Below are 13,400 nucleotides of genomic sequence, written 5' to 3'. Positions count from 1 at the left end.
GTCTGCTATTATTGCCCTTGGGATCCCAAACCTGGTGATGATGTTCTTTCATATAAAGTTTTTCACGTCAATATCTCGAATCTTCGCAGGGGGTTCAGCCTCTACCCACTTCGTGAAGTAATCAGTTACTACCAGCAGAAACTTCATTTGCCTAGTTGCTTAGGGTAGTTGCCTAACAAGATCCATGCCCACTGGGCAAATGGCCAACGACTAGACATTGGGTTCAAATCTGCTATTGGTTGATGTATCAAAGGTGTAAACCTTTGACACTTCTCGCACCTTCTGACGTAGGCTTTAGCATCCTTCTGCATGTACGACCACCAGTATCTCTAAGTGATGGCCCTATGAGCGAGTGATCTGCCCCCATCATGGCTTCTACAGACTCCTTCATGAATCTCATATAGAAAATCTTCAACCTGGAAGGGATGTACACATCTTAAAAGGGGTCCAATGAAGGATCGCCTGTAGAGATGGCCATCTGCTGTTAGGCTGAACCTGGCCGACTTCAATCTGGTCTTGTGTGCTTCTTTTCGATCGTCTGGCAGCTTGTCATCCCTGAGGAACATCACTATTGCATCCATCCAACTTGGACCCATCTCCACACACATTGCCTCATATTCTGTTATTAAAGGTTCCACACTTGGTCTCGTCAAGTAATCAATCATGATTGCCCTTGGCTCTCCCGACTTTATTAAGGCATCGGCATGACTGTTGTCATCTTGGCTAACTTGCTGTAGCTGACAATCTTGGAACAAGGAAAGCAATCTGGCAACCACTTTAACATAGGCTATCATTCGTTCAACTCAAGCTGTATCCTCGCGTGCTGCCTGATTCACAATGAGTTGGGAGTCACAAAAGACTATCACCTCATCAGCCTCCATTGATGTTGCCAACTTCAACCCTGCAATCAGTGCTTCATACTCTGCTTCATTGTTTGAGGCCTTGAATCCCAGACGAATAGGCTGCTCTATCATTCATCTATCTGGCACTACCAACACTACTCCTGCACCCGCTCCTTGACAGTTTGAGCTTCCATCAACAAACAGGCGGAAGGAATCGTCGATGTAAATATCGCAAGGCTTTAGTTTCTCTTCTTTCTTCTATTTTTCTAGAGTGGGGTTCTTGGGCCCCATTGGGTCTTTCCTGCTCCCCTGGGCATCCCAAGCCGTGGCTCACCGGAGTCCAACGTGGGATGGTACCAGGGGTAAACTCGACCACAAAGTCGGCCAGAACTTAGCCCTTAATTACTGTTCTAGGCCTAAACTTCAAGTTATATTGGCCCAACACTACTACCCATCTGGTTACCCTACCTATCAAATCTCCTTGCTACAACAGGGACTTCAAAGGATACTCAGTTAGTACCACAATCTTGTGGGCTTGGAAGTAGTGATTCAGTTTTTTTGAAGCCATCACCAGGGCTAGTGTCAGTTTTTCCAGGGATAAGTACATGGTCTCTACACTTGCTAGGGTTTTACTTACATAGTGTACTGCCCTTTGTTCTCCCTTCTCTTCTCTAATTACCATTGCACTCACTGCGTGCTCTGAAATAGCCAAGTATAAGAACAACTCTTCTTCAAGTATTGGGTTTGATAGAACTGGAGCAGTTGTCAGGTATTTTTTCAAGTCGGCCAAGGCAACTTCGCACTCCTCTGTCTACAAAAAATCTATGGCTTTCTTTAACAAACTAAAAAATGGTTTACACTTATCTGAACTTCTGCTAATGAACCTGTTCAGGGCTGTCACCTTGCCAGTCAAAATTTGGACTTGCTTGGCTGACATTAGGCTCTTTAAGCCAAGAATGGCCTTGATTGATATGGGCTTGCCTCAATGCTCCTTCTGGTGACCAAGTACCTTAGGAACTTACTAGATCCTACTCCAAATGCACATTTCGAAGCATTTAGTTAGAGCCAATATGTTCTTAGGATATCAAAAACCGCTTTCAAGTCGGCCAGATGATTCCCACGTTCTTTGGTCTTCACGACTATGTCATCAATGTATACTTCTATTGTCTTGCCAATCAAATGTCTAAACATCTTGGTCACCAATCTCTGGTAGGTTACTCTTGCATTTTTTAACCCGAAAGGCATCATTTTGTAGCAGTACAACCTTTTTGGAGTGATAAATGCAGTCTTCTCCTCGTCAAGGGGATACATTGCTATCTGGTGGTATCCCTTGTAAGCATCCAGGAAGCTCATCCTCCCATGCCCTGAAGTAGCATCCACCAGCTGACCAATTTTAGGTAGAGGGAAGCTGTCTTTAGGACAAGCCTTATTCAGGTTGGTGAAGTCCACGCAGACCCTCTACTTCTTATTCTTCTTTTTCACAGCTACTGTGTTGGACAGCCAAGTTGGGTAGTTTACCTCCTGAATAGCCTTGGCTTCTAATAACTTTTCCACTTTCTCCTCTACTACCTTCACATGAATCAACGTCGGCCTCCTTACTCGCTGAATGATAAGTTTAGCCGACCTGTCTACATTGAGCATGTGGCATGTGACCTCGGGGTCAATGCCTGACATCTCATATGGTGTCTAGGTAAATACTTCCATGTTGGCCCGTAAGAAAGCCTCCAACTCCCTTTCCTCATCCACAGCCAAGCTTAAGCAGAGAAGAAAGAAACACTCTTCATCCCTTTCCTGGACCAGAACTTTCTTTAATGTTTCCTCGCTCTTCTCGACTGGTTCTTTGCCGACATCATCTAGAACTTCTATGTCCTCATCCTCAATTTCCAATTTTTTTGCCTCTCGCGCATTACAGTTGGAATTCATTGCTGCCATGGAGCAATTCTTTGCCTGCACTTGATCCCTTCTGACTTCTTCAATGCCCTGTTCAGTTGGAAATTGCAACAGCTATTACAGTGTTGAGGGAACAGCCCTCATTACGTGTAACCATAGCCTTTCCAAGATAACATTATAAGGGGAAGGGGTGTCAATTATTGTAAACTCTGTGTTTACCTTTCTAGTGCCTGCCTGCACCTCCAAATTTATTGCTCACAGGGGCCATGTCGATGTTCCATTGAACCCTGACCATTGTACTGTTGGACTGCTCTAAATCATCTCAGTGAAGGCTAAGCTCCTTGTAACATCTGACATACATGATGTCACAAGAGTTGCCTTGGTTGATCAGAATGCGCCTTACCTGATATTCTCCAACCTTGAGAGTCACTACTAAAGCATCGTTGTGTGGATGTTGCACCATGTCTAGGTCTGCCTCAGTAAAAGACACCATCGGTCCCTGTTACTCGTTTGTCCTTAGGCCTCTTTTGTTGGACCTGATACATATGTTGTAAGTGCCTCACTTTTTAGGTCTCTCCTTGCATATCATTCTCATTAACCTTCAAATGAATCACATTAATCACCCGAGGTTCTGCTTGTCGTAGTTGTAGTAGTGGTGGTGCCGCTGGTGCCGAGGGAACCCTTGCATACTCTTCCCTCATTCTGACCTCATCTACTAGGTCTCTCAAGTGACCCTGTTTGACCAGGTCTTCCAAGTGTATCTTCAGGGCTCTGCACCCCTAAGTCAGGTGCCCATCCTCATTGTGGTAGGCATAGTGCTTCCTAAGGCTCCTTCCTATGAACTCGCCAGGGACCTTCTCCGGCGCTCTATAATATGGCTGGTTCTTGATCCTTTCTAGAAATTTGTAAACTAGGATCCAAAACACAGTGGTGACTGCCTGTGCAACCCTCAGCCCTATTTTCTACCTATTAAAACCAGTATTACCTCGACCTCGCATCGGCGAGTCATTCCTCTTCTCCTGTCTTGGTGCCTTCGTTCTCAGCATGTCTTCTTCTACTATGGCATATTTCTCGATCCATGCCATGAGCACCTCCATACTCCTTGGTAAAGTTTTTGCTAGTGACTTTCGAAGCACGCATTCATCTTCCAGGCCGTTCTTAAAAGATACGATCGCCAATTCCTGGTTACATCTCGGTATTTGGTTGAACACCTCATAATACCTCTTGGCATAAGCCCTGAAGCCTTCACCCTCGCTAATTTTCAAAGCCATCAAGGAGTCTACCCTTAGTGGCCGCAACTTGTTTGTAACAAACTTGGCCACAAACATCTCGACCAGACCTTTCTAACTTTTCACAGTTCATTTCGGCAACTTGTGAAACAAATCCGATGTAATTTTCCCATAGAATGAGGGGAATACCTTGCACAGTAACGGTTCGTCCCTGGTATATAAAGCCATTGAATTTAGATATAAGCAGATATGAAAGTTCGGATTAGACTTACCGTCATAAATATGGAATCTCGGCATGTGGAACCTTTTTGGGGCCACAAACCTTTCCAACTCTACGGAGAACGGCGTTCTTGGCTTGACGGGGATGTGATCTCGGCATTTTGCCGTTTCCTCTAGAGGTAGTCCCTCAAATCCTCCTTAGTCCGACTAGGAGCTCGGCTGTCAATAGATTTCAGTCTTTTTGGTACGTTACTCCCAGTGTCGTTATATGTCAAAACACAGGCCCTTCCCTTGGATATTTCGGGGCTCTTTGACATACGTCCCCCTGGTACAAGGTGTCCTCTGCTAGTCACTTCTGATCGACTCTCCTAGTTCGACATCCCGTGAAGGCCGATGTGAGGGCTCCTTTTCCATGCCATGCTATGGGATTGCTGGGATTGTTTTCTGCCTCTTTTTTTAGATGTCAGTCTTGGCCCCTGGCATCAGCGTGTCCTGCAACGGAAACGGTGGTTGCATGATGTTGTTTTGCATCATGAAGTTGACAACCGATTATAGATTTGCCAACTTATTGGCCATTCCCTTTATCTCGCTATCCCTCCTCAGGCATTTATCTTTCCATACCTAGAGGTCGCTTTCGTTGTAATACTCATCTCAGTCTGATTTCTTCGGGGCATCTCCCTCCTTGTCGACGTGTTTATCCTCGGGATTATGATCTTGTGCTCCTTCATTATGATTTTCTTCCTCGATGTTAGGATCGACATGTTTACCACTCCCACATGGGACGTCGTTCCCGATCGTTTCTTTCTACCCGTCGTTGGCCATCTATTCTCCTTATGTTCCCATAGACGGTGCCAAATTATAGGTGTTGATTTCTGACCACACAACCAAACGGGGAACTCAATTGGAGAGCACCGGCAGAATAGATTAAGCCCGAACAACCTGTCACAGAAAGATAAGAATCCGGCAGTGGTTCGTCCACCCGGGGGTATTCCGATGGTCAAGTCAGTAATCAAATATCTCTCAGAGATAGCAAATTGTGCTTAACTCACAAAAAAACACTTACTGCTCACAATATATCACACATACCTCAGACCCACAGGGGTGCCCTGCTTTTATAGCCAGCACTGACCTAATCCCTATAGAAGCCTCACTTCAGTGGACTCAGGCTTAATGCTCATCCTGGACTCTTAGCTAGATAGAGATAAACTCCCTAAGAGATTTATCTTATCCAAACTGAGATCCTCCTCTATTCTAAGACTCTTGTCCCTTATCCGCTCATCTCAAATTCCGGTATCTCCGCAGATAACCTCAGCCTAGCCAAGATCATCTCGGCATATAACCAGGCCACGTGGCATCTCGGTTGACACTTCGGCGTCACCTTGGCCACGTGCTGTCATTCACAAAATATGTCCCCACAGGTGTACTTCTTTTTCAACTCTAACTTCTGTCAGTGTTCGAAGTCCGGCAACGGCAGTGGTAAAGTTGGGTAGTGGCAATAGGGACGATGTCAACGAGAACGGCGGGTTTTCAAGCAGATCTTGCTTGGTTTAATGCGAATCTTACTTTTCAGACTACATCTTTAAGAAGATCAGTAGTTTTTTCTAGATCGTAAATGATTTTTTGGAAGATTTGTTTTTATTGTTTGTTTGTTTGTTTTTTTTTTTTTCCGTTTTGTTGTTTGGTTGGGATGATCCTTTGGGATTTTGTTTATGTATATTGTAATTTATTAATACAAATATTTACCATGTTCTCAAAAAAAAAAAAAAAAAATTGCACGCTCAATGAGTGTCATTAAATCAACCAATTGAATATAGATGGGGATTCAGTGTTTTTTTCTACTGATTGTTAAAAAATAAATTAGATGGAGGGAAAAAAACCAAAGAAGTTAATTAAAATTAAAATTTGAAAATCAGAATATGAGATGATTATATAGAGAAATTTGGAAATAAAAAAGTGACAATGTTTGCACCAAATTGAGTTGTACTCTTTATATAATAATATAATGTAGATTATTGTATAGATGTATATACCAATAACCAATCTAGTTTCTTAATGTAATGTAATGAAATGGATAGGTCAACTCGAAAGGTAGCAACTTTATCTGCAAATAGACTTTGCACTATCTTACAGATGAAATTAATACATAAATAACATTACACAAATAGAATTTGTATATGAGAGGGTAATTTTTGGGAAAAATTGGGCCGAGCTGCCAGTTGGGCTTTGAGGCCCAAAACGCGAAGGACTGAGTAAAAAAGGCCGTAAAGGGTATTCCGGCCCAGGAGAGATTAAAGGCACTCCGGCTCAAGCTGTTAGAGTTACTCCGGTCAAGAACGATAGATTTACTCCGGTTCTGAGGAGATGTTGACTCACTCCGGCCCAAGGAGGTGAGATTACTCCGGCTCAAGAAGAGATAGTTACTTCGGTCCAAGGAAGAGTAAAACTACTCCGGTCTGGAGGCAACTCACAGTGGGGCTGGTCTCAGTTAGTCCGGTCGCAGTATGTTCTGGGAAGGCCGGTGTCGGAATTAGTCCGGTCGTGACTTACAATGGTTAGGTCGGTCAGAACTTGTTACTTGGAAGTTTGAACTAAGCACATCAAGGTTGAACAGGGCAGCCGAAGTAAGGAGTTGGAGGAGAAGACCGAGCTAAGGATAGTTCGGCCCTCTGTGGCTCGGTATAGCCAATTTTACTTCGGTCAAATGGAAGTTCGGCCATAAAGAAAACCATCCCACTTGGTTTAAGCAGTGGGGGAGGGTGTAAAAGGATAAGCATTATCCTTAGAAGAATGAATCCTAGGAGGACTCTGCATGGAGAAGTACAAGTCCTACTAGGATTGTGCCACGGGAAACTTATAAAAGCTCACAAGCATCACCTTGGAGGAGGTAATTGAACACAATCTTTCTGAGAACTTAGAGCTTTGTCTATTTGTCAAATTTTCTAACTTAGGCATCGGAGAGGTTTCCGGCACACACCCGCCGGCTAGCTCACGTTTGTGTTCTCAGGTGACGAAGCGACGTCGTACGGAGGAGCGTGGACTTGGTCAACAGGATTATACAATGAGAATTATTTCCTCCCCGTACAATTGGCGCCGTCTGTGGGAAGAACAGACAAGAACAAAAACCTCTTGACCAAGCTTCTCCTTTTCTCATTCAATGGCACACATTGAAGACTTGCCGCAGTCCGCCGTCGACGGACTAACTCCAGAAGGGGGCGCAAGGCGTGAAGGATTACCTGCTGTCCCTCCCATGACGGACTTGGAGCCCCAACAACATAATTCCAGGAGGAGTGGCAGGGGAAGGCGGAATGGCAGCCCTCGTCATTCTCAAAGTCCCGACAGGCAAAGGAGGAGGATTGATCCTCAAGCCTTGGAAGATCGCGTAAAGGAACAGGATGAACTAATTCGAAGGATGGCGGCGGACATGGAGGCTTTGAAACGCCAGATGAAGACTAAAGATGTGGCGACAGGAGAGGGGCGCAAGCACAAGGCGCCCCCTCGCCACTCAGAGAATCGTAGTAGGAATACTACACCCTCCCAAGGAGAGAGCAGAAGCCTCAGGACAGGCGACACTCACTCCTTATCTTCAAGGACTCGTCACTCCAGGTCTGAGAGGACGAGATCCGAAAGATCATACACTGAAGGAAGCACGTATTGGCCTTCACATTCACACCAAACCAGATCCAGACAAACAGAGCTGCCCAGGTCATCCGACTTACGAACCGTGCTAGAAGAAAAAGCACGATGCAAGGAGGATGCCAGGGCAAGAGATCCACACCGAGTTTCGGCCTTACAACGGTTGGCTCCTCGGACGCATGGAAGCGTCGAGGTTGGAATGCCAATACCGCGACCGGCCTACGAACCAACGGACAAGGCATTAGCAAGACTACAGACTTCGCCGTTTGTCCCAGCGATCGAAAACGCACCCCTACCATCAGGCTTCCTTCAGCCGAAATTCAATACATATGAAGGGAAGACGGACCCGTATTCACACTTGAGCCACTTTCGCCAAGTCATGGCTGTGTACAGGCGAAACGAGGCCTTAATGTGCATACTCTTCCCATCAAGTCTGGGCGACCTAGGCTTGACTTGGTTTGAAAAACTCCCAGAGGGCAGCATAGCCTCTTGGGTCCAATTGGCAGAAGCGTTCGTAACAAGGTTTCGGACAAATACTAAAACACCGGTGGAGATAGACCAGTTACTCTCCATCGGCATGGGTGAAAAAGAGACCCTCAGATCTTACAACAGTCGCTACTGGGAGACATTCAACCAGATTGGAGACTGCCCCACCAATCTAGCCATTGCGCAGTATAAAAGAGGCCTACCAGTAGGGAATCGACTAAGGGACTCGATCACCATGACGCCACCCCTCACCATGGAGGCCCTGATGGAAAGAGTGCATCAGCACATCAGGGTAGAAGAGGATGGCGCGCGTGCTAAAGCAAAATCAAGTACGACCGCAGCACCAGAAAAGAAAACTCCTGCCAAGGTCAACACGGTTGACCGAAATAACAAGAACGGACGTGGCAGACAAGATAACGGAGAAGACCCAGACAAAAGATGGTTGAGAATCCGCACTGCCATAACAACGGTGTTCAAAAAACCAATATATCGGATTCTGAGCGAAATAAAAGACAAGCCTTTTGTCAAGTGGCCAGCCAAGCTAGGGGAAGGTCAGAAGAATTACGATGACAGATCACGGTGCACCTTCCACAAAGAAAAGGGGCACCGAACTGAGAATTGCACGCCACTGAGACAGCACTTGGAAGAATTGGTGGCAGCAGGCCACTTGGATGAATACATTGAAGGAGGAGTGCAGCCGGCCCCCCAAGACCATAATGACCATCCCAATAGAATGCCAAACGATGCACCACCTCAAGGCATTATCAATGTAATTCATGGAGTTTTTGAACCCGAGCGCGTATGTGAGCTCAGAGGTTCAATCAAGAAGGCTGAGCACTTTAGGGAAGTATTGAGTGCCCAACCTGCCATCAAGAAGGGGAGGACAGAGGCAACAAACGTCATGACCTTTTCAGATAAGGACTTAGAACGAATTTACTGCCCCCATAATGATGCCCTGGTCGTCACTCTCCGAGTCAAGGATTTTGACGTCAAGCGGATTCTGATTGACCAGGGTAGTTCATGTGAGATCATGTATTACGACACATTCAAACAACTAAAGCTGCAAGACAAAGACTTGGCACCTGCAGTTTCTCCCCTGATTGGATTCAACTCCATGCCAGAGTGGCCTGTCGGCAAAATAATCTAACCAGTCAGAGCAGGAAGCGTAACAAAACAGGTGGAGTTCTGGGTATTGAAGGTCCCCTCCACCTACAACATCATCCTGGGCAGAACATGGCTGCATGCCATGCGTTCGGTAGCGTCATCATACCATCAGGTAATGCGGTTCCCCAATGACGCCGGTATAATTGAAGAAGTCTATGGCGATCAGATCATGTCAAAACAGTGCTTCGCCACAGCGAATGGAAGCCGAGCTGCCAAAGGATACGTTCATTCGGTGGAAGAGCCAGAAAGTAATGAACTATTCGCTGACGTCGGCAAAGAGGCTGATCAAAAAGCAGTGGAAGACTTGGTGGAGGTAAAAATAGATGAGAAGAACCCGGATAAGTTCTTCTTGCTTGGCTCATCGTTGTCCAGCGCTGAGAGATTAGAGGTCTTGGAATTCTTGACCTCCAATATCGAAGTGTTTGCCTGGACACCTTACGACATGCCAGGCATTGATCCAAACTTCATCAGTCACCAACTCAATGTCCACCCATCCGCCAGACCAGTCATTCAACGCACACGCAGATCGGCACTCCACCACGCCGAAATAGTGGCAGCAGAGGTAGGCAACCTGCTGGAAGCAGGAGCAATAAGAGAAGTGCACTACCCAAGATGGATCTCCAACACAGTCGTAGTGCCGAAAAAGAATGGTAAATGGCGTGTCTGCGTCGACTACAAAACAGTCAACAAGGCGTGCCCAAAAGATAGCTTTCCTCTACCAAGGATAGATCAACTGGTGGACCTAACGGCAGGGCATAACCGTCTTAGCTTCCTGGATGCATACAGAGGCTACCACCAGATCGCCATGCATGAACCAGACCAAGAGGTCACCTCCTTCACAACACCAAGGGGGTTATATTGCTACAAGGTCATGCCCTTTGGCCTAAAGAACGCAGGGGCGACATTCCAAAGAATGGTCACCAAAATGTTTGAACCATTGTTAGGAAGAACAATGGAGGCTTACATCGACGACATGGTGGTCAAAAGCAAGGATGAGAATAACCATCTTAAAGATCTAGGCGAGATGTTCCAGATCCTGAAGAAACACAAGCTGCGCCTCAACGCGTCCAAATGCGCATTCGGAGTTGGATCTGGCAAATTCTTGGGCTTCCTGGTGACCAACCGAGGTATCGAAGCCGACCCCTCTCAGATCAAAGCAATCCAGGAATTGGAGAGACCAAACTCAGTCAAAGAAGTACAGTATCTTACTGGCATGGCGGCTGCACTCAACCGGTTCATAAGCAGATCATCGGACAGACTACGACCGTTCTTCCAAGCTTTAAAAACCAAGTTTGAGTGGGATGAAGAATGCGACCGAGCTCTAGAAAGCTTGAAGGAGTACATGTCTTCCCCACCACTACTTGTTACTCCAGTACCTGGTGAAGAACTCTTTTTGTACCTGGCAGTTTCTCAGCACGCAGTTAGCGCAGTGTTGGTTCGTGCAGAAGGAATACAACACTTGCCCATCTTTTATGTAAGCAAGACATTGTTGGGAGCCGAAACAAGGTACTTGCCCTTAGAGAAGCTAGCATTAGCGTTAATGATGGCATCCAGAAAGTTGGCGCATTACTTTCACGCCCACACCATAGTCGTCCTCACAGCCTTTCCATTAAAAGCTCTATTTGAAAAAGCGAACTTCAGTGGGCGAATTTTGAAATGGGCAGTAGAGTTGGGACAATTCGACATCAAGTTCCAACCCAAGACCGCAATAAAAGCTCAATCTTTGGCAGACTTCGTCGCAGAGTTTACTCCTGGAAGTCATCATATCTGCCCAGTCGACCTGACTGACTCAACCGAACTAGGGACGGAAGTTGGCACCGAAATAGCGCAACCCCTAGTGGAAGGTAGTCCATCAACCGAACCAGGGACGGAAGTTGACGCCGGAATAGCGCAACCCCTAGTGGAAGGTAGTCCATCAAGCACAAAGGCAGACCATACTAAGGACAACAAGGAAGAGCCAAACAAAGGCTCACCAGCAGTTCAAACAGAGGACGAAGGGCAGACAGCCAACCTGGACTTTGAAGAAAACACCATTCTTGACCTCACGACATCGTCTGATCCTTCCACTTGCTGGAAACTATTCGTTGGAGAGATGTGGAAGCTCTTTGTGGATGGAGCATCCAACCGACATGGTGCAGGGCTTGGCATAGTCCTCATCTCTCCAGACGGCCTGGTTATAGAACAGGCAATCAACCTTGGCTTCCCAGCATCCAACAATGAAGCGGAGTATGAGGCGCTTCTCGCAGGACTCAAGTCAGCACACTTCATGAAAGCAACCGAACTAATGGTATACAGTGACTCTCTGCTGGTGGTAAACCAAATTTCTGGCGAATACGAAGCAAAGGATGACAGAATGGCCAAATACCAAGAGTTAGTCAGAACGGAGATCAAGAAGTTTGATGTGGTAGGATAGAACAAATTGGCAGGGAGGAAAACAGCCGAGCGGATGAGCTAGCAGGCCTGGCCTCAATGGCAGATACATCAATCCCTCATCCATTACTCATCGACTTCTTACCAAGACCAAGCATAGAAGACCCCGAAGCAGAAGAAATATGTTGCGCAGAATTAGGCCCTTCTTGGATGGATCCCATCATCCTGTTCTTGAAAGACGGCATCCTACCAGAAGAGAAAAAAGAAGCCAACAGAATAAGGGCAAAGTCGCAGCGGTTTTGGCTATCTCCATCTTTGGCATTATACAAGAAGTCGTTCTCTGGGCCTTACCTCAAGTGCGTTCATCCCAGCAAAGTAGAAGCCTTCCTGTTCGAAATACATGAAGGGGTATGTGGAAGTCATCAAGGGGGAAGGTCGTTCGCCTACAGGGCTATTTCACAAGGATATTGGTGGCCATATATGCAAGCAGACTCAGAGAAATATGTGAAGAAGTGTGAAAAATGCCAGAAATTCGCACACCAAATACATCAACCGGCAAGAGAGCTGCTACCCTTAACTAGCCCATGGCCTTTCGCAATGTGGGGCTTAGACATAGTAGGACCACTTCCAACAGCACCCGGAGGCAGAAAATTCTTTCTCGCAGCAACAGACTACTTCACAAAGTGGGTGGAAGCAGAAGCATTGGCATCAATCAAAGAAAAAGATGTGAAGAAGTTTGTTTGGCAAAATATTATCACTCGGTTTGGCATACCAAAAGCACTGATCTCAGACAATGGAACTCAGTTCGACGGCAGAATCCTCAGAAGCTTTTGTGAAGAATACAAGATAGAGTTCTACAATTCCACACCGGCTTATCCTCAAGCAAATGGGCAGGCTGAAGCATCAAATAAAGTCGTTTTGGATGGACTAAAGAAAAGGCTAGAGAAAGCAAAAGGCAAGTGGGCGGATGAACTTCCTCACGTCTTATGGGCTTACCGCACCACACCTCGGCGATCAACTGGAGAAACACCATTTTCCTTAGCCTATGGCATGGAAGCAGTGATCCCACTAGAAGTTGGCCTCCCCACAATTCGAAGCGAAAATTTTGATCCAAACTTAAATGGAGAAGCCATAGCCTTAGAACTCAACCTTGCAGAAGAAAGAAGAGAAAGAGCGCTAGTCCACATCGCCTCATACCAACGAGAGTTAATCAGAAAATACAGCAAAAAGGTGCATCCAAGACAATTCAAGATTGGGGATTGGGTACTACGCAAAGTAATGGGAAACACCTTGGTCCCAGGAGACGGCAAGTTAGGCCCAAATTGGGAAGGTCCTTACAAGGTGGTTGGGTTAGCTGGCAAAGGGGCATATCACCTAGAAGACAAGAATGGCAAGGCAATCCCTAGACCATGGAATACGGCCAATCTCAAGTTATTTTACTTTTAGCTTATCTTTTTTTCAAGCATATGTACTTTTCTCTTCCTTCAATAAAATGAGAAATTCTTTTCAGCACAAATTATTCTTTGTAAAAGTTAAACTTTCAAGACTTAAGTACATTACAAGTATT

At 46.0% G+C, this 13,400-nt stretch overlaps 1 protein-coding gene across 1 annotated transcript; it reads right to left on the bottom strand.

The window, feature by feature from the left end:
* Window positions 1-329: 329 nt before the first annotated feature.
* LOC145790397 (uncharacterized) lies at window positions 330-794 on the bottom strand. The gene has a single exon (XM_082868126.1). The coding sequence runs from the start codon at window positions 792-794 to the stop codon at window positions 330-332; it is 465 nt and encodes a 154-aa protein (XP_082724252.1).
* Between the last annotated feature and the right edge of the window lie 12,606 nt (window positions 795-13,400).

The sequence above is a fragment of the Camellia sinensis genome, chromosome 5 (assembly GCF_055761805.1).
Source record: "Camellia sinensis isolate YWXY chromosome 5, ASM5576180v1, whole genome shotgun sequence".
NCBI classification, from domain to species: domain Eukaryota; kingdom Viridiplantae; phylum Streptophyta; class Magnoliopsida; order Ericales; family Theaceae; genus Camellia; species Camellia sinensis.
Note: the sequence above shows the minus strand (reverse complement) of the source record. Positions and strands in the feature narration are given on the sequence as shown.

Excerpts from the sequence above, each read along its gene's own strand:
- LOC145790397 (XM_082868126.1), bottom strand. The coding sequence starts at position 794 with ATGATAGCCTATGTTAAAGTGGTTGCCAGATTGCTTTCCTTGTTCCAA.